This window comes from Balaenoptera ricei, chromosome 14 (genome assembly GCF_028023285.1).
Source record: "Balaenoptera ricei isolate mBalRic1 chromosome 14, mBalRic1.hap2, whole genome shotgun sequence".
Classification (NCBI taxonomy): domain Eukaryota; kingdom Metazoa; phylum Chordata; class Mammalia; order Artiodactyla; family Balaenopteridae; genus Balaenoptera; species Balaenoptera ricei.
The window spans coordinates 40,895,706-40,920,289 of record NC_082652.1 but is presented as its reverse complement, the minus strand read 5'-3'; the positions used below and the strand labels follow the sequence as shown (position 1 = coordinate 40,920,289).

General features: G+C 43.8%; 1 protein-coding gene across 1 annotated transcript in view; it reads right to left on the bottom strand.

Annotated features, from left to right (window-relative positions):
- The window catches only part of TTC39C (tetratricopeptide repeat domain 39C), a 104,589-nt gene extending 84,474 nt beyond the window's left edge, over nucleotides 1-20,115 (bottom strand). Inside the window, exon 1 of the mRNA XM_059893995.1 lies at nucleotides 19,814-20,115. Coding sequence (XP_059749978.1) covers nucleotides 19,814-19,965 — 152 coding nt within the window. The 5' untranslated portion in view covers nucleotides 19,966-20,115. The remainder of the gene's footprint in view (nucleotides 1-19,813) is intronic.
- Between the last annotated feature and the right edge of the window lie 4,469 nt (nucleotides 20,116-24,584).

The following is a 24,584-nucleotide window of genomic DNA, read 5'->3' as shown; positions in this document are numbered from 1 at the left end:
GAAGCCACCTCAATGAGAAGCCCGCGCACCACCATGAAGAGTAGCCCCTGCTCGCCGCAACTAGAGAAAGCCCAAGCGCAGCAACGAAGACCCAACGTAGCCAAAAATAAATAAATAAAATAAATAAATTAAAAAAAAAAAAAACCTCCAACCAGAAGACACAGACTGGATGAATGGATACAAAAACAAGAGACCCACTTGCTGTCTAGAAGAGACCCACTTCAGATCTAAGGACACATACAGACTGAAAGTGAGGGGATGGAAAAAGGTATTCCATGCAAATAGAAATCAAAAGAAAGCTGGAGTAGCAATACTCATATCAGATAAAATAGACTTTAAAATAGACTATTACAAGAGACAAAGAAGGACACTACATGATGATCAAGGGATCAATCCAAGAAGAAGATAGTAACAATTGTAAATATACATGCACCCAACATAGGAGCACCCCAATATATAAAGCAAATACTAACAACCATAAAAAGAGAAACTGACAGTAACACAATAATAGTGGGGGACTTTAACACCCCACTTTCACCAATGGACAGATCATCCAAACAGAAGATCAATAAGGAAACACAGGCCTTAAATGACACACTAGACCAGATGGACTTAACTGATATTTATACAGCATTCCATCCCAAAGCAGCAGAAAACATTCTTCTCAGGTGCACGTGGAACATTCTCCAGGATTGAACACATGCTGGGCCACAAAGTGAACCCTGGTAAATTTAAGAAAACTGAAATCCTTTCAGTCATCTTTTCCAACTGCAATACTATGAGACCAGAAATCAACTACAAGGAAAAAAAAAAACTGTAAAAAACACAAACACGTGGAGGCTAAACAATATGCTACTAACCAACCAACGGATCACTGAAGAAATCAAAGAGGAAATCAAAAAATACATAGAAACAAATGAAAACAAAAGCATGACTAACCAAAACTTATGGGATGCGGCAAAAGCAGTTCTAAGAGGGAAGTATATAGCAATACAATCTTACCTCAGGAAACAAAAATCTCAAATAAGCAACCTAACCTTACATCTAAAGCAACCAGAGAAAGAACAAACAAAACCCAAAGTTAGTAGAAGGAAACAAATCATTAAAGATCAGAGCAGAAATACATGAAATAGAAACGAAGAAAACAATAGAAAAGACCAATGAAACTAAAAGGTGTTTCTTTGAAAAGATAAACAAAATTGATAAACCGTTAGCCAGACTCATCAAGAAAAAAAGGGAGAGGGCTCAAATCAATAAAACTAGAAATGAAAAAGGAGAAGTTTCAACAGACACTGCAGAAATACAAAGGATCATAAGAGACTACTACAAGCAACTCTATGCCAATAAAATGGATAACCTGGAAGAAATGGACGAATTCTTAGAAAGGTACAATTTCCCAAGAATGAACCAGGAAGAAACAGAAAATATGAACAGACCAATCACAAGTACTGAAATTGAAACTGTGATTACAAACTTCCAACAAACAAAAGTCCAGGACAAGATGGCTTCACAGGCAAATTCTATCAAACATTTAGAGAAGAGTTAACACCTATCCTTCTGAAATTACTGCAAAAAACTGCAGGGGAAGGAATACTCCCAAACTCATTCTATGAGGCCACCATCACCCTGATACCAAAACCAGACAAAGATACCACAAAAAAAGAAAATTACAGACCAGTATCACTGATCAACACAGATGCAAAAATCCTCAACAAAATACTAGCAATCTGAATCCAACAACACATTAAAAGGATCATACACCATGATCAAGTGGTATTTATCCCAGGGATGCTAGGATTTTTCAATATCCACAAATCAATCAGAGTGATACACCACATCAACAAACTGAATAAAAACCGTATGATCGACATGGAAGCAACCTAAGTGTCCATCATCAGATGAATGGAGAAAGAAGATGTGGCACATATATACAATGGAATATTACGCAGCCATAAAAAGAAACGAAATGGAGGTATTTGTGGTGAGGTGGATGGAGTTACAGTCTGTCATACAGAGTGAAGTAAGTCAGAAAGAGAAAAACAAATACAGTATGCTAACACATATATATGGAATCTAAGGAAAAAAAAAAAAAAGGTCATGAAGAACCTAGTGGCAAGACGGGAATAAAGACACAGACCTACTAGAGAATGGACTTGAGGATATGGGGAGGGGGAGGGGTAAGATGTGACAGGGTGAGAGAGTGGCATGGACATATATACACTATCAAATGTAAAATAGATAGCTAGTGGGAAGCAGTCACATAGCACAGGGAGATCAGCTCGGTGCTCTGTGACCACCTAGAGGGGTGGGATAGGGAGGGTGGAGGGAGGGAGACGCAAAAGGGAAGAGATATGGGAACATATGTATATGTATAACTGATTCACTTTGTTATAAAGCAGAAACTAACACACCACTGTAAAGCAATTATACTCCAATAAAGATGTTAAAAAAAAAAAACCATATGATCATCTCAATAGATGCAGAAAAAGCTTTTGACAAAACTCAACACCCATTTATGATAAAAACTCACCAGAAAATGGGCATAGAGGGAACATGCTTCAACATAATAAAGACCATACATGACAAGCCTACAGCTAACATCAACCAGAGAAAGAACAAACAATAGTGAAAAGCTGAAAGCACTTCCTCTAAGATCAGGAACAGGACAAGGATGTCCACTCTTACCACTTTTATTCAACATAGTTTTGGAAGTCCTAGCCATGGCAATCAGAGAAGAAAAAGAAACAAAAGGAATCCAAATAGGAAAAGAAGAAGTAAAACTGCCACTATTTGCCGATGACATGATACTATACACAGAAAATCCTAAAGATGCTAACAGAAAACTACTAGAGCTCATCAATGAATTTGGTAAAGTTGCAAGATACATAATTAATACACAGAATCTGTTTCACTTCTATACACTAACAACGAAAGATCAGAAAGAGAAATTAAAGAAACAATCCCATTTACCATCACATCAAAAAGCATAAAATACCTAGGAATAAACCTACGGAAGGAACAAAAGACCTGTGCTCAAAAAATTTATTATAAGACACTGACGAAAGAAATCACAGATGGCAGAAACAGATGAAAAGATATACCATGTTCTTGGATTGGAAGAATCAATATTGTCAAAATGACTATACTACCCAAGGCAATCTACAGATTCAATGCAATCCCTATCAAATTACCAATGGCATTTTTCACAGAACTAGAACAAAAACTCTTAAAATTTGTATGGAGACACAAAAGACTCCGAATAGCCAAAGCAATCTTGAGAAAGAAAAACGGAGCTGGAGGAATCAGGCTCCCTGACTTCAGACTATACTACAAAGCTACAGTAATCAAGACAGTATGGTCCTGGCACAAAAACAGAAATATAAATCAATGGAACAGGTTAGAAAGCCCAGAAATAAACCCATGCACCTATGATCAATTAGTCTCCGACAAAGGAGGCCAAGACTATACAATGGAGGAAAGACAGTCTCTTCAATAAATGGTGCTGAGGAAACTGGACAGCCACATGTAAAAAACATGAAATTAGAACACTCCCTAACACCATACACAAAAATAAACTCAAAATGGATTAAAGGCCTAAATGTAAGAACAGATAATATAAAACTCTTAGAGGAAAACATAGGCAGAACACTCTATGACATAAAAGATATCACAGTAATATCTTTTTCAAGCTGTCTCCTAGAGTAATGGAAATAAAAACAAAAGTAAACAAATGGGACCTAATTAAACTCAAAAGCTTTTGCACAACAAAGGAAACCAAACAAAAAGACAACCCACAGAATGGGAGAAAATATTTGCAAATGATGAGACTGAGATTAGTCTCCAAAATTTACAAACAGCATATGCAGCTCAGTACCGAAAAAAAAAAAACCCAATCAAAAAATGGGGGGAAGATCTAAATAGACCTTTCTCCAAAGAAGACATACAGATGGCCAAGAGGCAGATGAAAAGATGCTCAACATCGCTAATTATTAGAGAAATGCAAGTCAAAACTACAATGAGATATCATCTCACACCAGTCAGAAGGGCCATCATCAAAAAGTCTACAAACAATAAATGCTGGAGAGGGTGTGGAGAAAAGGGAACCCTCCTAGACTGTTGTGGGAATGTAAACTGGTAACAGCCATATGGAGAACAGTATGGAGGTTCCTTAATAAAAACAGAGCTACCATATGATCAAGTAATCTCACTCCTGGGCATACAGCCAGAGAAAAACATGGTTCAAAAGGATACATGCACTCCAATGTTCATTGAAGCACTGTTTACAATAGCCAATACATGGAAGCAACCTAAATACCCATCAACAGAAGAATGGATAAAGAAGATGTGGTACATATAAACAATGGAATATTAATCAGCCATAAAAAAGAATGAAATAATGCTATTTGCAGCAACACAGATGGACCTGGGGATTATCATACTAAGTGAAGTCAGACAGAGGAAGACGAATATCATATGGTATCACTTATATGTGGAATCTAAAAAAAAATTATACAAATGAACTTATTTACAAAACAGACTCACAGACTTAGAGAACAAACTTATGGTTACTGGGGGGATGAGTGGCGAGAGGGATAGACTGGGAGTTTGGGATTGACATGTACACACTACTGTATTTAAAAAAAATAACCAACAAGCACCTACTGTATAGCACAGGGAACTCTGCTCAATATTCCGTAATAACCTAAATGGGAAAACAATTTGAAAAAGAATAGGTACATGTATATGTATAACTGAATCACTTTGCTGTACACCTGAAACTAACACAACATTGTTAATCAACTATGCTCCAATATAAAATAAAAATTTTAAAGATTTTTTTTTAAATGGCAGAAGACATGACTAGAGACTGCCCCAAAGAAGATATACAAATGGCCAATAATCACATGAAAAGATGCTCAACGTCGCTAATCATTAGGGAAATAAAAATCAAAACCACAATGAGATATCACTTCACACCCATTAGGATGGCTAATGAAAAAAAAAAAGTTAGAAAAAAATAGTAAGTGTTGGCAAGGATGTGGAGAAACTGGAACCCTTGTGCACTGTTGATGAGAATGCAAAATGGTGCCACCACTATGGAAAACAGTATGGTAGTTCCTCAAAAAATTAAAAATAGAATTATCCTACGATCCAGCAATTCCACTCTGGGCATATACCTCCCAAAGTTGAACACAAGGTCTCAAAGAGACATGTATACCCATGTTCATAGTAGCATTATTCACAATAGCTAAAACATGGAAGCAACCCGAATGTCCTTTGACGATGGATGAATGGATAAACAAAATGTGATACATACACACACACACACACACACTATTCTGCCTTAAAAGGAAGGAAATTCTAACACATTTTATATCATGGATGGAACTTTAAAGACATGCTAAGTGAACACGCCAGCCACGAAAGGACAAATACTTATGATTCCACGTATATGAGGTTCCTAGGATCATCAAATCCAGGGAAATAAAATTGAAGGGTGATTGCCAGGGACTGAGGAGAGGAGGAAATGAAGAGTTTAATGGGTACAAATTTCAGGTTGGAAAGATAAAGTTCTGGAGATGGATGATGGGGACAGCTGCACAACAATGTAATTTTACTTAATGCCACTGAACTATACTCTTAAAAATGGTTAAAATGGTAATTTTATCTTATGTATATTTCACAATTTAAAATTTTTTAAACCTTAAAAACTTACTATCAGTTTTAAATGTATAGGAAAATTAAAAATAGTAAAATTTACATTTACTTAGTAGCCTGTAATTGAAAACATTTAATGCTCAGAAACACTGAGCATTAAAGTGTTTTACTTCTCTGTAAAATATGTATCAAGAGTGTTTGAACAGTACTTGCTTTTTTTCTGTCATATAACTCATGATGCAGAGGGAGTATTTTTGCTACTATGCCTTGGTGAATTGTCGTCCTTCTTACCAAGTCTGGATCAGCTTCCAACATTGTGGCCTTTGTGCCTTCAACATTGTGAAGTATTTCTGAGATTCCTTTAATGTGAAGTTTTACATTCATCACCTCCTCTGGGACATCCTCATCTTTTCCCTTATGACCACGCTCCTCCTTTGTGTTGATAAGCTCGCCTCCACTGGGCACCCGTGGGAGTCTCAATGGCAGAGACAACAATCCCAGGTTAGCGATTCCTTCTATAACTCCATTCATATTTGATTCAAACTTCATTTCCAGCATGATCACCTTTTTCTCTGCTGCACTTTCATCTTCGTTGGTGAAATCCCTCTTTCAAACAGCCGTTTTTGTAAAATGTCATGTGGGTTTATCACTATGAGACAAAGAGGCAACAACAATATACTCTGCTGTCTGTGTGGGAACAGAATAAGGGATGTGCAGCGCTCAATGACAGGCAGACTCTGAAACAAGTGATGTGACTGGCCACTGAGCATGATGTGCATCTGTTACATCCGTGGTGATTTGTGGGCTGAAGAGCTAGCAGCTTGTGTATAGTTACTCACAGTACACACACAGGTGAAACTGAAATGTGAACCGTGTTTTGGGGGGTACTGGTTATTTAACTAACCTCTGGTAACTGAAATCCATGCATATTAGAACCAAGCAAAGCGAGTGCTGTACGTGTATAATTACAAACTGAGGTAAGAAGCCCAGAGGAAAGGAACGTGATTCTTAGAGAATCTTCAAGAATCTGAAAGAAGTCAGAGTGACTAGAAGTCAGAGTAAGGGAAGGGCACAGCCATGCAACATAAGGCTACAGAGTGACATGACTGACCAAAGTGTTGATATTTTAAATGAAGGTTAATATCGATTCTAAAGCTTGTTAAAACGAAAATCATTGTCAATTTAAAGCTATTTTACTTTTCCATTTTTACATAAACCACCATATGAAAAGAGGAGTTATAAGCTTATTTTGTAGCATGAGCTTCTTTGGCTTTGTACAGCCCGAGCCTAGAAGCAACACAGTGAAATTATTTTAAAATATAAGAAAAAAAGGATTAAGCAGTAAATGGTCAAGGGCCAAACCAAGCAGGGCCAAGCCATACCACAGAGATGCTGTCAGAGATTCTGGTCCTGATCCTGAAAGCAGGAGGAGGTTATTTTAATTTCCTGGGACTGCTGTAATAAATTGTCACAAACTTGGTGGCTTAAAACAATAGAAATTTTTCCTCTCCCAGTTCTGGAGGCCAGAAGTCTGAAAACAGTTTCCCTGGGCTGAAATCAAGGTGTGGGCAGGGCTGGGCTCTCTCTCGAGGCTTTAGGGAGAATCCATGCCTTGACTACTCCAGCTTCCGGGGACTGCCTGCATTCCTGGGCTTGTGGCTGCCATCACTCCAATCTTCAAGGCTAATGTCTTCAAATTTCTTCTCTCTGCTCTGTTTTCGTGTTTTCAGAGCAGTCTTCTCTATGCGTATAAAATCTCCCTCTGCCTCCCTCTTACAAAGATATGTGTGATTGCATCTATCCAATCCAGGAGGATTGGCTATCCACCCAGATAATCCAGGATAATCTTCCCATCTCAAAATCTTTCACTTAATCACGCCTGCAAAGACCCTTTTTGTGGCCATCTAAGTTAACACTCAGTGGGTTCCAGGGATTAAGATATGGATATCTTTTGGAGGACCATTTTTCAGCCTACCACTGAGGCCATGAAGGGGTTCTTAGCAGAGGCAATATAATTAGACACAAAAAGATCCCTCTGGTGGGGGTGGAGGAGGGACAGAGAGGAAAAGAGGAAGCCGGCTGGGCTCTGCAATTGTCCAAGGAGCGGTGACTTGGACGAGGTGGTGGTGAAGAGAAGTGAACGGACTCAAGAGATACTCAGGAAGGAAAACTGGCAGACACAGAAGGTGAGGAAGAGAGGTGCCTAGAAGACCTTCAAGACTTCTGGAGTCTATAACCTTGCTGCAAGTGGTGCCACCCACTGAGCTTGGGAACATCAGAAGAGCAGATGTGCAGGAGACCATGAGGCTAAACAAGTGACCTGCAAGACCGCTGGGCGATGCCAAGCAGCACAACAATAGGGTTCTTTTCAGAGGAAGCAGGGGAAACAGCATACGCTCTGGGGTTGGGGCCAGATCTCCCACTCAAAATCTTCTTAACTTGGGTTCGGTAAGACTTCATTTTGTCCCAAGCGAAGTGACAGTGGTAATACTTATCCTCAGGGCTGCTGCGAGAACTGGGATTAAGGGTAAAATTCACGAATCACAGCGTGTGTTAACGGTAAGCACTGATCACCCACTTGATTACCATTCGCTGCCGTTCTCTGCCTGATCAGTAATGCAAGCAAAGACCAAGTCTGCTGTGTGATTGTATGACTGTAACACTTCTTTATTCTGATTCCTCTCTAGCTTTGCTAATTCGTATTCGTTTATTGCTAAAGCCTGAGGCTCATTGAGAGTTACTGATGTATTCTGAAAATAACTCATCAGGCTAAATAAAGTCAATTTTTCCCTACAGTTTTTCTAATTGTGTCATTAACATGTATCAAATATCTTCCCAACTCATCAGTATTTAGTTCCTTCTCTATCTTAAATCATACAAATAGATAATCAACTCAATCATCTCTCTTCTACATTAAGAGCAGATGGAACCAGCACTGATAAGCAACTTAAAAAGAGATCATCCAAACCAAATATTATCAGCTAGCTAAAAAGCCTTTCCAATCACCTGTTCAAAAAGGCTTATTTTTTTAAGTAACAAAATTGATTGTATTTTCATTAATTTTCTCGTCTTTAAATTATCACAGGGTCCTTTTATTATGTGTGGCAAGAATCCACAAACTGCATGAACACTTTTGAGGATTAAACACACTCAGCTGTTTAGACAAGCAATTCAAACACTAAGTTATCTTAGATAATCACTTGGAAATTTTAGGAGATTTCTCTATTTTTCAGTTAAAAAGGCATTTCAAAGTGAAACTAGAGACTTACTCTTCATAATAAAATTTTAGTAAACTAGTGCTCAGTAAACAACTCTGAACTTCATAAGAAAGTGTCTCTCACCAAAGCACCTACTTTTTCCTTTAGTTTTCAGCGGAGCATAGGGCAGGAAAATTTCATTTGGGTTTAGTTCATTATTCATAAGCTTCCTTAACTATAAACTTAGACTTGAACTGAATAGCTCCTTGATGAGGTTTTGTTTTACTTTGAGATAAAACAACATTCTTCTATCAAAAGAAGAGCTCACAGTTTCAAGTTAGCCTCAACTACCCTCTCTCATATGCCCAGCTCTGATCCAAGATGCCACACAAGGGATACAAAAACCACTCAAACCATTCTGTCATTTGTTGCTATTTTTACATTGGTAATTGCTCCAGAACAAGAATCCATTGGAATTTCACCACAGCAGGTCCTGACACTTGGCTAAACTACTTCAGACAGCTGTTTCCACTCTCCCGTGGCCCTTCCCTCATTTTTTCCCTGTGATATTTCAAGAGGAGTAATTTCCAGCTCAATTTGTAATTTTAGTAATTCAAGGTAATGAGTGTCTCATCAATCATCAATACAGAAAGACCAAAAAACTTGTGGATGCCCGTGGTTGAGAGCTGAAGCAAATGGCATTCCAAATATAAACTCTTGTTCTTTTCTGAGCAATTAAGTTGTTGCAAACCTTGCTATTGTCCAGGAGACAGCCAATTTCTCCAACAACTGCAGTTCTACAAAAGCCAGCCCCATTTCGCCTTGGGTAGTTCAAGAGTCACAACATCAGACAAGTATGCAACTGATGGATTCAACGTGCTTCTTTATTTTAGACCCCAATAAATTTGAGGGTGAGCATGATTAACAAGACACAAAGATATCAAGTTCCTTTTTGCTCCAGAGATGAGCTGACAGTAATACATAACTAGAGATTTTGCAATTCACTATTCAAAATGAAGGGGGTAAAAACACTTGAAGCCTTGACAGTGACTCATTATCCTGGAAGCAGTCCCACAGCGGCCATGCAGCATGGATTTCCATTTAATCCAATTGCCTCTCAAAACCCAAATTTCTGTCATTTAGTAAATTCAACTTGGATTTGAATACAAAATGTCATTTTCCCTCATTTTCTGTCCAGTTAGAATAGTACCAAAAATTTTACTTGATAGAGATGAAGTGATACAAACATTTAAAAATCTGTTTATCTGGTGAATGACTTACATCATGGAAGTAAAACCTGAAGGAGGGCTGCTGTAGCCATGAGGCAAGGAAGTGAATTCCGAAGCAAAAGGCGTCTATCTAGATAAGGAGGCCAAAGTGGGAAGAACAGCAAATAATGCTTATTAACCATGGGAAGCCAGAAAGAGACGCATCATGCTCAGATTCACGTCCTAGAAAAGCTCCACCCAGAAGGAATACAATGGTACAATCAAGCATCTAAAAAACAGGTTGAGCTAACATGTACTACGGGATGCAGTTGACGGCGGGGTTGAGGCTGGAAAGACACAGGTCCTGCATGCTGGCTCCGCAATGAGAATAAAGAAGGGAAGGGGCCCCAGTGGTTCTCCATCCCCCTGGAGGGACAGAAGAACCTGCGCTGACATCCCTTCCCGGAGCTCTAAGAGCCCTAGAAGCAGCCGTGTGTGACCTGGAAACGCTGGCGTTTAGAGACAGCAACCGGTGAGGCCAACACTGGAGGAACCCCGCCGTGCACTCTGCCCTCACACTCAAGATCACAGACACACTGGGGGCACTGCCTCCTCCAGCACGTACCCTCTGCAGCAGCCCTGCCAGCCGGGACTTACCTCCCCTTGCTGCTGCTCCGAGCGCCCCAGGATTTCAGCTGCAGAGACCGAACCTGATCTTGAGCCCTACACCCCAAGCCCAGTACCTCTCAATGGAGGTGTTCTGGAAATCTGTGGGGGCCGTTTTGGGGTGACACGATGACGGCAGCAGAATGGGCCAAGGACCCCAGACATCCTCAATGTGCTTGAGAGTCCCAAGTATCACCCCATATCCCACACAACCTCTGAAGGTCTGGAAATCCACGTGTATGAAACTGTTTTCCATTATTTAGTTCTAAAATCCACTGCCACTGACTTACAAGCACAAAATCATTCGGTCCTGTTTAAATATACCCTTTCTCAAGATCTCACAACTGTAGAAAACTATGTCAGTAACAGCCACACTGCTTGCGGTATCTGAGCTGCCAACACACCACAGCTACACTAGCCCGCGTCTGCAGCTATCACATGCCAGAATTTCAAAGGGATGTTGAAAACTCCTTTACATATATTTAAAGCCAAGTTATTAAAGACCCATGAAATACTGGATACCAAGGATTTTCATTAATAAATTTCATTTTTGCCATCTATTAAGAATCTGTAGCACACTGAAATTTATATCAGGAGAACTGCACAGAGAATTTATTTGGGGTTTCTTATTTTTCTACCTTACTCTGATACTGTCCTTGGGGTGACACACCTCCCACCCCACCCCCCATCCCAACTTCCCTATAAACTTTTTCCAATTCATCCTCAAATCCTAGAAATCTATTAAGGGCTTTGGTCTCCAAAGTACTGGGTCTGGGGAGGGATTTAAAGATGGGAGATCTGTTTTCTGAGACGCTTTGTCAGCACACATCCCACGTCCTAACGCAGGGAATTAATTATGCTGACAATACCCTGACACGGGCAGCCTGGTTCACTGCAAAAACGCTTCCTCATTTTCTCCACGTCAACAGTCTGTGGTTTGCCTTGGCATATTATGCTACTTCACTTAAGGCTGTTTCCCCGTTTTCTCTTAACAGACACAGAAAAGTGTCATCTGTTACTTCTTTTATGTCAAGTGTATCTACTCTCTCATTTTTCTACTATGGAATAGCTTCTGACCATCTCTTAAATCCAAATTTATTCACTGTACACAGGTGCAAGCACCTAACTAGTTCGTCTTCTGATGAAGGTGTGCTGAGCATTTACATTTTGAAATACGTGTAATTTTGTGTTATGAATTTCTTTTTACTTCTCCTTTATGATACTATTTGGGCATTCTACTGACTTTTAGACATTGTATGTGTGGACAGGTCATTTCATCTGTCAATTTCATTTTAGGATCACAGAAGGGGAATTACACAATATTATATCTGTTACAAAGAAAGGGCATTAGATTTGAGAGACTCGAGAGCCATCCGTCTGGAAAGCTTCCCCTCCCAACCTCCAAGTTCTTCCAGAGACCAGTTCTTCCTGAAATTCAGGACAGGGATCGTGGAGTCGAGAAGCTAGACTCCTGCCAGAGAGAGGCAAGTAACACCAGCATGTCATGCCGCCACCACCCGGGGTAACGCAGAGCGCCGGGGGAGGCTGACGGGAGCAGTGGAAGGGCTGGCCAGTGAGGGTAGGCCTCTGCCTGACCAGAGACAACATGGGGTGGAGGACAGCTCAGTCGAAGAGCTACGACGTCCAGAGTTACACCTGCCCAGGCCAGGTGCAGCTGAGACCCATGGCCACTTCAGAAGCAGGAGACCTCATCGGAGCCTCCAATTTCCCTTTGATGGCACCTGTCAAGACTAGCATGTGCTTGGCGGCAGCTCTGCTCCCCATCGCCCCACACTATGCACTGGGCAGCCTGGATGCACCAAAGGGAAGAGGCTGAAGAGCCAGACAGGAGTCCTGCTACCTGCGTTTTGAGAAGCTGAGCATCAGTTCAGGGGGTGCTCGGAGCCCCTCCACTGGGTCCAGACATGTCCACTGCACATCAGAATGCAGGAGGGGTTTGAGGAATCAAGGCTCCTAAAGGGCACTACCCCTGGGCTGCACGTGCAAATAAAGGGGAGCTGACATGCCTATAAAACCTCTTGGACCCCACATTACCACAGCGACCTCAGGAAGGTCAGGACCACCCGACGAGAAGTCTACCCATCTCGGCCCTCTGGCCCAGACAGGCAGCCGTGTAAACGATGCCCGTACATCACAGTGCTGGATAAAGAGGCGGAAGGATGCTGCAGGAGCGCCACCGCCTTCTCATGGAAATCTGAGCTGTGTCTTGAATGACCAGTCAGAACTAGTTAGATAACACAAAAGTCTCCAGCACGACTAACTTGGAAGGGACCTAGAAAGAGGCAGGAGGGAGGCAGGGAAGCAGACAGGACAGATCAGAGCACATCCTATGCCAAGCCAAGACCTCGGACTTCATCCTGAGGCCAGCTGGGAGCCACAGAGCATCTAAAGCTCGGGTGACACACTCCCTGTGGACAGACCTCTCTGGTGGTTTATCAGATCGCCTGTGGGTATCAGAGTGTGGTTTGCAGATTTCTGGGGAAACTAACCCCAAAATGACATTAGCAGCACACAGGTAAACTCCTCATAGTGTAAGAGCTACAGAAGCGAGATAGTGTAGTGCTGGGGTTAAACACTCAGGCTCTGCAGCCGGACACCCTGGGTTCAAAGCCAGCTCTCCCACTTACTGTGAAACCTTGGGCAGGTCATCCAATGTCACTGTGCTTCCCCCCAGCCCCCCCCCGTTAAGAGGTGACAAGAGCACCCCTCACAGAGCTGTGGGGAGGATAAAGTGAGGATTAACACATGGGGAGTGCTGACGTGCGGCCTGGCACAGAGAAAGTGCCACCTAGTATTTACCATTACGTGTTTATTTTGATGCATCGTTAGGAAAAATAAGTTACCTAAACCAGTGATTCCACAGATATTACAGCTTGGATAAGACTGAGTGTTAAAGTGACTCTTTCTGCAGCAGATTTAAAGGTATTAAGTGAGCAATGCCTGCTCAAAGCAGGGAAACACTTCTCACCTTTGTGTCCTGAACACGGTGGACCTTCTCTAAGGGCTTTCTCCATCATAACGGACCATTTTCCTGTAAGACAAGAGTAACTCCCTGTTGTATATCTATTTCTTGTGTTCTGAAATTCTTGAGCAAGAAGGAAGAGATGGAGAAAGCAACCTTAGCTAGGAGGAAAAGGGCGGAGACGGCCAACCAGCAACCACCTTTACACACAAAGAAGAACCCAGTCTCCATCTTCAAATCAGACGTCAGAAGTCATTCACACACATCTAGACAGCAAATTTACGAACAGCTTTCTAGAACATGTGTTTGTAACTATGTATGGTGACAAGTGTTAACTAGACTTATTGTGGTGATCACTGCACAATATATACAAACATCACATCATCATGTTGCACACCTGAAACTAGGGTGTTGCATGACAACTATACCTCAAAAAACATGCATGCAAAGTCACTTGTTCAGAAACTGGGATGCATTTCTCCGAATAACAAGGCTTCAAAGTGGTGACTGGATCCCCAGGTTAGCCCACAAAGACCTATTCAATCCCAAGCCGGACCTGTTACCAGCTGAACAGCGTACTGCAAATTTAAGGGACAGAGTAAGTGGAGGAAAAAGTCTAAGACGGAGATGAGTTCCTCCCCGGGTAACCCCAGCCCCTTGCACGGGGCAGAGGCGGTGCTAAACAAAGTTTTGAAATAACAGCCATCTACTTTCTGTGCTTCTCTTATCCTCTCTCCTCTCCTGGACTTCTCAGCATGGGTCTCTTCAAATTCCCCCCCTGCTGTTGCTGGGTAAGTAGGAGGGTGACCCTGGCAGAGGAGACTGGGGTGTGAAAAATGGGATTTTAGGAGCTAAAAAGTCTGTGCAAACTGTCTAAGCCCTGAAACACAATGGTGTGTTTGGGGGTCCACAGGGTGTTCCATGTAATGAGAGGAAAGAGCACCTCAGGCCCCCCCACCCCCGCGGTACAGGTGGTCACTTTTTTCTGACAATTTCCTACATAAACTCTCCCGTTATCCTACAGGCAGCTGCATTTTTTTAAAAAAAATTCCAATTAAGCCAAATGAAACTTTAATTGGGATCTTTTCAGACAGTGCAATAGTTGGGGGGAAAAAAATCAGCCTTTTTACAAACACACTGCTGAGCTGAGGAGGATGGAAAAAGGCAGCAGCTGAGTTTCCTCCCTGCCTTCAGTTCCCTACACCATTTCTGCTTTCCATCGCTTCTCCTCTTCCTGCATTTCTGCACCTATGGACTCTCCAGGGACTCTGGCAGCGAGGCCCAGGCACCCTGGCTCTGGGAGCAGCCAGATCATGCAGAAAACAAGGGCAGCCGGCAAGCTCTCCCTGGCGTCCAGAGCATCTGACACAGTGCTGGGCACACAAGAGGCTCAGACGCCTACTGGCTCAGTTACACAAGCCTTTTGAGTTTTTCCAGGGAGAACTATGGTTTGTACCAGGGGTCATCAAACTCTTTCTGTAAGGGGCTGGAGAGTCAATATTTTAGGCTTTGCAGGCTGTAGGCTCTGCATAGCTATTCACAGAGAAGATACATAAATAAGCGAGTCTGGCTGTGTCCCAATAAAACTTTATTTACAAAACCAGCCAGCCAGATTTGGCCCACGGGGCCTAGTCTGCAATCCCTGGATTATACTGAGCCATCTCTATGGTAAGACTGGTTCCATAATCAACACACTCACAAATAAGGCCACGTGTCATACTGCTTGGTCATGTGTACCATAAACTGTGTTAAACAATTTAGGATCCATACATTCATTTTAAACATACACGTTACCGTGAATTTTTCTTGCTTTTTGTTTTTAATACATTTTCGCCATTTTCATATTTTAAAATAAAGTGGAAAAGAAAAATATCACAATTCGTAATACCGACTATGCACTAATTCTATATCAAGACCTTCTTTATGCATATTTATCATCAGTGATCATTCACTTTAACCATTACATGCTTTTTGTTTGAGTTGACAATGACCAAACAGGGCTTTTTAATAATATCTACAGCCAGAAAGTCGTAGTCATGTTGGCAGGGGTAAACAATGCAGATGTTTTAGGGTCAGTTAAAGCAGATGGAGATGGTGACCTGAAGGGGAGGAGAGACAGGAAATGCCACGCTTATGAAATAAGAACCACAAAGCTCTTTGGGCCAGGAGCTCCAAATGTCTTCTGTTCTCCTCAGAGTTCAGTGTGTTTCACCTCTACTAGTCCTTCCATTAAAAAAGTAGTATCTCAAGCCAAAAAGAGAAAAAGATGGTGACATTAGGATCCTGAGGCCCAAGGAGCCAGGTGTTAATTACAGATGTGACGGCCACACTGTGAAGGATGACAGTCATCGGAGAGCATGAGTTAACTAAAAACCCTGAAAGGCAGAGCTGACTCCCAGCAAACATGGACCAACCAGCGGATCTAAGAAAAATCAAGTGTAGAAAAACCATCCAAAGTGACAATCAAATAACACTAATCAGCTGGCAGCTCTCACCCTCCTTCTCCAGAAGCCATTTCACATCTCCTCTCCCAGAGTTCCATTTCCACCCACCTCCGCTCACGTTCTCCTCTCCTCCCCTCCCCCACCTCAACTCCTTCTCCTTCAACTTACTCACTTTCACCCCATCATGGCGCTCAGCAACAGATCCTCTGGAAAATTTTCCTTCAAGCTGGGCTACACATTCCTTCTCTCCAGTCCTACAGGCTATGTCTCCCAGCCTCCCCACCAGCCAATCTTAACCTGCACCTCAACACCTGAAAACCTAGTGCCTGTCTCGTGCACATAACCACAGCCTATCTTTTATCACGAGCCTGAGTACCTACAGGTCTGAGTGTGTGTCACACACATGAACGTCGTTAACAGTGAGAGTGTGTATGTGTGTGGGAGATGGAGTGAACACTGCTGAATGAGAGCACTGAGCCCCCCGACCAACACGAGCAATGTGATTTCAGATGGTCAGGATCACAAACTTACAAAGGTATATCCTTGGGCTTAAAGCAGCACCAATGTGCCCCAACCTCTGGGAACACATCTCCAAGTGCATGATGGGGGCTGAGCATCAACAATAGGGTAGCCTGTTACACTACTACTACAGTTACAACAGAAGTGGCAGCTACATTTTGAAATCCCAACTACGGAGTCTCATATCTCAAAAGAAAGCCTCTACTGTGCATATATTTTTAACTCCTATATGTACAATATCTGAATTATACAATCCCAGCTTTCCATTAATTCAGAATGGCCAAGTAACCATTTTCTCATTAGGTAGCTGTTGGTGAAACTTTTATCATCCTAGTAACGTGGCAAGAGAAAGTGACCTTCTTGCTTTAAGTTTCTTTAAGTGTTATTGTTACACTAGGCACAAAATGTTTCTACTGTTAAACTAACGATAGGATTCTGGAATTTTTACTACAGTGGGAAGGGTGGTGACAAAAGAATCCTAAGAAAAGAGATAATCTAATTGTTCTATCTTCTGTAGAGAAACTGAGCTAGAGGTGTTCCTCAAACACTTATGAAATCACTGCTGGGTTTTCCAGCTGGCCATTCAACTCTGGAACTGGAAGAGAAGTGTCCCAATGCATAATAGGACCCAAGTCTTTCAAATGCGTTATGTGAGGCTAACTTTAAATAGAAAGGCTACCTGCATTCAGGACATTTTGTCTTCTATTCAAACTATGCCATCAAGAAGAAAGCACAATAATAGTGAGGACGACATCAGGTACAAAAGCTACTTAGTGTTTATTGAGCGCTTACGCGGTGCCAGCTGCCGTGAATTCTTTTAATACTAACCACCACCCTACAGGTGTGCGCGATTCCCATTTTATAGGCAAGTAAGCGAATTGAGAAACCAAAGTCAGCAGCTACAAAAAGTGGACAACTAGGATGGCAGCCCTGGTTGCCGGACAGCTGGTAGGATTAATGCTACCATTATCCACTCCTAAAAACAGTTTAAGTTGCTGGAAAACAAGGTCACAGGACAAATTACAAAATATAATCAATTAGGCAGGACAGGCAGGAATGGCTTAATGAAAAGAGCCCTGGATTTAGAACCAGGGCTTGTGTCCTGGGCCACGCTAAACAGAGACTTGAGTGCCTCGTTACAACACTGTCATAAAATACACCTCACTCTTTTGTTGTCACTGGAATAGTGAGAATATAAGGGAATGCGCCTGGCACTGTGCTTAGCAGAGAAGACACACTACAGTATCTTGTTCTTTTATCCTCGGTTCCCGTTTCAAAATATAAGCAGACAGCTACAACTCCTAGCTATCCAGCGTAAGCACCCCCCCGACCCCTCCCCCTCCCCCTCGGCCCCAACACCCACAGAGAAACACCTTTCAAGGTGTATCTTTCCCGCCCTTGCTGTGAGAAGAGCTTTCCTATCGCTCAAAATTTGCCCTCTAGCAACAGTGCATACAGACGTGTCTAGATGAGGCAAAATGACTTAGTTCATGCTTTCAATATATGGGAACCATGAGGTAGTAATTTAAGTACGTTAAAGCACTTTAGAGGGAAAAGAAGATCATTAAAAGAAGTAACAGAACATTTCAAGGCAAGAAGTGTTGAAATATGCAAGCGCCGTATCTTGATCAGCAACTGAAGAAAATAAACTTGACTCTGAGACTTTCTCCACTCCTCTCTGATACAACATCAATTCCTATGTCTTTAAAGAGTCAAAGCACAGTAAATGAAACTTTTTTTCATGAAATACATTCTCAGATGGCTAAAAAAAGCTACAGGAGACACTGTGAGACGAGTCTCTTAAATCTATCCTCTGGAAATCCTTGATGAAACTCTGGCTTGAAATCAGACTGAATGCTTTAAAAATAAAATGTTCTGAATAAAGCTAAGAAGTTTCCATTTGCAGATTTTCTTTAAAAACTGATTTAAAAGTAAAATGTCTCAGTGAAAAGTTTATAGTTGTGAGATAACTTGCTTTGCCATTAAGCATGTGGAAGCTCCCACCGGAAGAAACCACCATTCTTTTAAGTCTGAAAACTTCAGGCGTCTGTATCCCACCGTCCCTCATTTGCTTACAGACCGTGGCTCTCAATCACAGCTGCACATTTGGTTTGGTCCTCTAATTCCTACCAGACCACCGGCTCTAAAGAAATGCAGCAATTGGCCCTTAAACATTTACAGGGAAGCTGCTAATCAACATCCTTGAGTCTTGTCAACACTAGAAGGACAAATCACAAACTTGCTTCCTAAACCAGAAAGCGGATGCTTCTGCTCCCCAAAGAAATTGAAGGCTCCTCCCACACCCACGAGAAAGCAACCAGGTTTCAGTTCTTTTGCTTCATTTTTTAAAAAGAGGAATAAAAAATTAACTGAACACACGTGTGCTTCCTCCCACTCTTCCGTATATTTAGAATCCCTCCATTTTCTTCTACCTTTAAGTTAGAGAAATCCATCATAAATTCGCTCGCTTGAAAGGCATTAGCAACTCATTTTGGGGACTGAGTTTTAGAAGAAAGGCAGAGAGAGATGAGTAAGCAGAGTTCGGCTGATTTTTTTTTTTAATTCCTGCACGGCCAGGCAGTTATGCATATCTGTTTTCAAACAAGGAAAGCGTTTGCAATGCACAACGATGCAAAGTAACGCGAGGCACAAGAAACAGGCACGATGCAGCTGGTGTGGTCCGTGTCACAAAGGCAGCACGCTAGCCGGAGTCACAACCCTGCAAGTCCCGGGCTCGCGGCTGCCTCAAATCGCATCCGGTCCCAGGTCTCAAAGCCAACGGGCTCCGGACCCGGCGGCGGGGGAGGCGACCCATGAGAGAGAATCGGACAAACACCGGGCGCCCCTCTTGGAGGGCGAGGCCGGGAGAAAGTGAGGGAAGAGAGGAGCCGGGAGGACACGCGGCGAGTCCCGCGGAGAGAAAGGACCACGGAGCAGGGGTGGAGGCGGAAGGGGAGATGTGGCAGAGGCGCCGGCTGCAGCTCAGGCAGAGGGACAAGACACGGGGAAAGGCGACAAGGCCAAGGATCACTGACCGACGGGAGGGGGAGGGGGCTTCTGGGACGGGCCGCAAAGGGAAGCGCGCGAGCCGGCCCCGAGGTGCGCGTGCCGGGCGGGGGAGCGGAGCGCGTCAGTCACCTGTATTGTTTGAAAAGCTGGTCCGACTCCCTAAAGCCGTTGTTGAGCAGCATGTTGATGCCGGCGAGGGCCAGCTCCGCGTCCTGCAGGGGCGCCGCTGCCGAGTCTCCGTCGTCCCGCCGCCGCGGCCGCTGCTGCTCCGAGCCAGCCATGGGCGCGCGAGGGTCTGCGCAGGGCCGAGGCGAGGTGGGGTAGCAGCTGCTGCGGCCCCCGCGCGCGCCCGGAGCCCGGCTCTACCTGCCCGGAGCGCGCCGGAGCGGGCGCGGGGGAGGGGCGCGGCGGGCGGGGCGCGGAGGGAGGAGCCCGGGTCCAGCTGCAGCGCGGCGGGGGACGTGGGCGCCCAAGCCGCCGCCTCCCGCCGCCGCGGGAATTACTCAGCAGCCGCCCGCCCGTCCCCTCCGAGGCGCGCGGCTCGCGCCGCCACCAAAACGGAATCCGTTTCCGGGTGTCTCTACCCCACCGGAGCCGGGGCCGAGCCGCTGCCGCCCCCGCTTCCTGCAGCCCTCGCGCGCCGCCCCGGGCCCTCACACCGCGCCCCTCGCGCGGCAGCCCGGGGCCAGCGCGCCGAGCCTGCCCGGACACGAGCGAGGCCCCTGGGCCCGGCCCTTGACCCCCTCCTCCAAAAGGGCCGGACCCGGGAGTCGCAGGGAAGCTGGAGAGGGCAGACGGCTTCGGAGAGCGGACAGGGAACTCCGCCCGGGCCGCAGCGAGAGCCTCGGTTTTGCCCCGAGTGACTGAAACCCCACGCAGGCAGCGCGCGCGAGACCCGCAACTTTATCCGCACCCTTGGGCCGCCTACTAGCCCGCGGCAGCCAATCCCCGAGGAGGTGGGCGGCGGGGACGGGGCCTCCGGGCACCTGCCCGACAGCTGCCCCGAGCCCAGCGTTGAAGAACTGGAGCGGCGAGGTCCTGGGTGTGTGGCACCCACCCTCTCCGGCCCGCCACCAGCATTTGCGAGATGGGGCAAGAAGGCAAATGGTGGCCCAGATGGCATATACCTAAATATTTAGGAGTTATAAATTAAGCTGTTCTTGTGCGTTCTACTCTCACCCTGACAATTATGCTTTCTTACCAATGGAAGAGAAAAATAAGTGTAAAGCTGTGGTTTCCGTAGGACCGAATGTCAGTAAAACGCCAAAGATAACTGAATTTAGCCATTATTGACTAAATTCTGATGATGGGCTGGTGATGTGTGTGTGCGTAATATTAGGGAGGCAAACAATCCATAAATTGATTTTTGTCATTTTTCCATAAATTAGTTTTTCTCACCTTTATCTTAGCAAAATCACTATGTATGTTGTTACAATCAAGATTATGTTATTCATGTCAAATTAAACCACCTTTCTTAAATCGTCGTAGTTCTTAAAGTGTAGTTTATTAAATTCAATTTGGAGAAACTTTGCTCTGCCAAAGCATTTACAATTGTAATTTACAATTACAATCGAAATTGTCTTTAAAAATTAAAACGATGTTCAGGTTTCGAGATAACCCATGAATTGTAAATATCATGTCCAGCATTATAATGGGATCAATAAGATAAATGATCCCAGAAAATATTACAAAATAATATAATTTCATCCTGTAAGTAGCTATCACTTGTTTTGTGATTTGTGCCATTCCTTACATGAATATCTCAATCCATACTATAGTCCCAACATTCATCTATACAAATTTAAGAGTAATGTGAATTGTTGTCACTCCTTAGCTGTCGTGTATAACTGTTACAAAGCCATGCTAATTCTTGAGTACATCTGGAGCCACAAATTAGAACACCAAAAGAAGCAAGATGATGGATGATTCTCAGCCCTGGGAAATAATACTTTGTAAGGGAGGAATCATTGCCTTCATGTGCTCTGAGAAGGATATGACAAGTTGACCAATTTTTTTTTTAATCCAAGCACTACTGGATTTAAAATAGTGTTAGTTTCAAACATCAGCACTGCCACAGGTTATAGGTTCCATTGAACCAGCACTGAGTGCCAGATCCCCAGTGATAGAGGTGCCTATGTGTTCCTTAATAAATGTGTGTGTGTGTGTGTGTGTGTGTGTGTGTGTATGTTGTGATGAGCAGGGCCCTCTAACATGGGTCTTAGGTACTATACCGTCCATGGGGCTCACATGGGCCTCTGGCACAGAAAGGAACCCCACTGGAACATACTGCCAGTGGTTACGGGAGCTGACAACATGCCCAGTGCTTACAAACTGCCTGAACTTTGGATCTGTGGAACCATCCACCCCCAAATCCCTGAAACAATCTAGTCAACAAGGGAGGGAAACCAGGAGAGCAATACCAAACTTAGCAGATAGCCTGTACTCCCCCAACTGGAGAAGGCCGCCTCACACAGTTCTCTATGTCCCTATTACTTGAGGAGAGGTGGGGAAACAGTCAAGGCGTTGACGGCACCATGGGTGTTGTTAACAAGTTATTCCTGGGACCCTGCAGCTGATGGGGGGAGGGGTGAGCAAACTCAAAGCCATGTTTGTGGGGCTAGTTCCATCTCAAGAACCTAGCACAATCAGTGACGCAGACTTAGTGAAATTAAACTGTTGAAAGACTGAGGCAAGGTCCAGTGCAACTTCCCAGCACCCCATAATAGGCAAGGGAGGGGCAATATGGATAGAGGATAACTCTGCCAGGTAATATACACCAGATACGTGTCACGCTGGATTTAACCACATACCAAAACAATTAGATTAGCAGCAGCAGCATGAACGGACGTTTTCAAATATTTGCTCTGTAATGAGGGACACAAAGAGGATTCAAAAGGGGCCCCATGATCCTGAAGGGAGACAACACACGGACCAGTAATTATGCTCGCAGCTGTAGTTGGCAATGACACCTGCCCAAGGTTCACCTAGCAGGTGGGGAATTAAGGCTGATTGTGCTTTCTTCACTGGATAATAATGGCAGCTAATGATGGATATTTAAGGGGTCATGGTGTATATTATCTACAAAAGGAAAAAAATCTAGATTACGAACACGTTAGGGCATGATGCACTTGAAATTGCGAGATTCTCAGCACCCTCTGCAGAACTAATGCAGTCTTCAGTGCACTTTCCTCTCAAGGGGAGGAAAGAACCTGTTTTCCTTCCATAGACCTCTTGTGGGCATTGTCAGTACTTTGTGGTTCCTCATGAGATTTCATTATGAAAATGAAACTCCAAGTTCAAATGATCACTGAAAAGTTTTAGACATGTGTATTATCCTTTACACGGTACATTTTTTTAATAAGATGTCTTGGTTTCAAGTAACAGAAAAACCTGACCCAAATTGGCTCAGAATAGCAAATGTATTGATTCATGAATGGAGTTTTCCAAAATGAGGCTGTCCAGGGCTGAAACACTATGACTAGGACCCAGTTTCTCCCCCTGACCACCTCGCAGCTCTACCATTTTGGTGCTTGGTGGCTCTATTCTCAGAAGGCCCTCCTCTCCTGGTCCCCAAACAGCTGGAAGCTCCCATGGCTGCCTGCTTGCCTCTTCACATCCAGTAGGAAGGCATTGCTTCTTGAATGCTTAACTGCAACAAAAATCCCCTAATTGAACCACATTGGCTTTGATTGGCCTGACTGTGGTCAGGTTCTCATCCTTAAACCAATCAGTGTGTGTATGTGTGTGTGGGGGGGCGGCGGGCGGAATGGCATTATAATTGAATTAAGCCAATCAGAGCCTTCTCCAGCATCTGGGAGGTGGAACCAATTCCATCCAAACTCCTTGGCTGGGAAATTCCACATCTATTAGGAAAAGGAAGTCAGGAAATGGATGTCAGAAAGACAACCAACAAACATCCCTTAACCCTGTCTTCCTAAACATGTTTTGGGATTCTGGAATTATATTTTAAATGCCTTTAGAGACTATATTACTTTAAGAAGATCTTGCTTGTGCTTCGGTTATATTCAAATTCTTTAGTAATGCTAATAACCATGCCTTAATGTATCTTTGTAAATCTGCACTACCAATTGAAATAAAGACAGGTTTCCAGAATGTCTGGAACTCTAAAAAGGAGGAGAGCCGGGAAATTAATGTCACTACATTTTCATATTACTCTAGCTTTGATATCAAACTCAGTCTTTAACTCTACTGCAGATTTAGTCGGGTAGCCTTGTGAGGGTAGATTTAGTTAACCGCTTTTAATTAGAAGGCAAATCAGGTCAAGGGTTGATATGCAAAACTTTGTGGCAGGTTCCTTTCTTTTCTGCTCACAGGTGGATCACTAGCTGGCCTCTAAGGAGGGGGGCACCCATGGGGGTCCACCTGGCTGCTTCTCCAGCAGGATGGATGTCTCCAACAAGATACTCAGGCTGCCCTGGAAACTACAGCAGTGACCACAGAGCAGGAAACCGTTCCCTTCTCATTGGATACCTTCTCCTCTGTCTTTCCCCAAATCAAATACCCAATGGACCACAGTGGGGGCTTAAACTGGTGTTTACTAGAGTTTAGATCATTGTGCTGCTGCTGTCTAGATTCCTCCCCTGCGTGGCTCAAGCAGTGAGGCCTCCTGTCCAAGCTCTTGATTGGGATGTGTCTTTGAGTGGAAATTCAGGTCCTCTCCTGGTCTTCAGAGGCTCTCCCTCTCCCTCCCTCCCCCATTCCTTTTGCCTTTCTTCCTGCGTCCCTTCCCTTTAACCTCTCTGCTTGCTAGTCACTGGTTCTTGCTGTTCCCTAATCTACCATCCCTCTCTCCTCCTTACCGAAATAATCAAGCCTCCCTGTCCCTTGGTCCCTCTCATGACTTGAGCATTCTGCAGCCTCTGGTGAATGTCCACGGCTT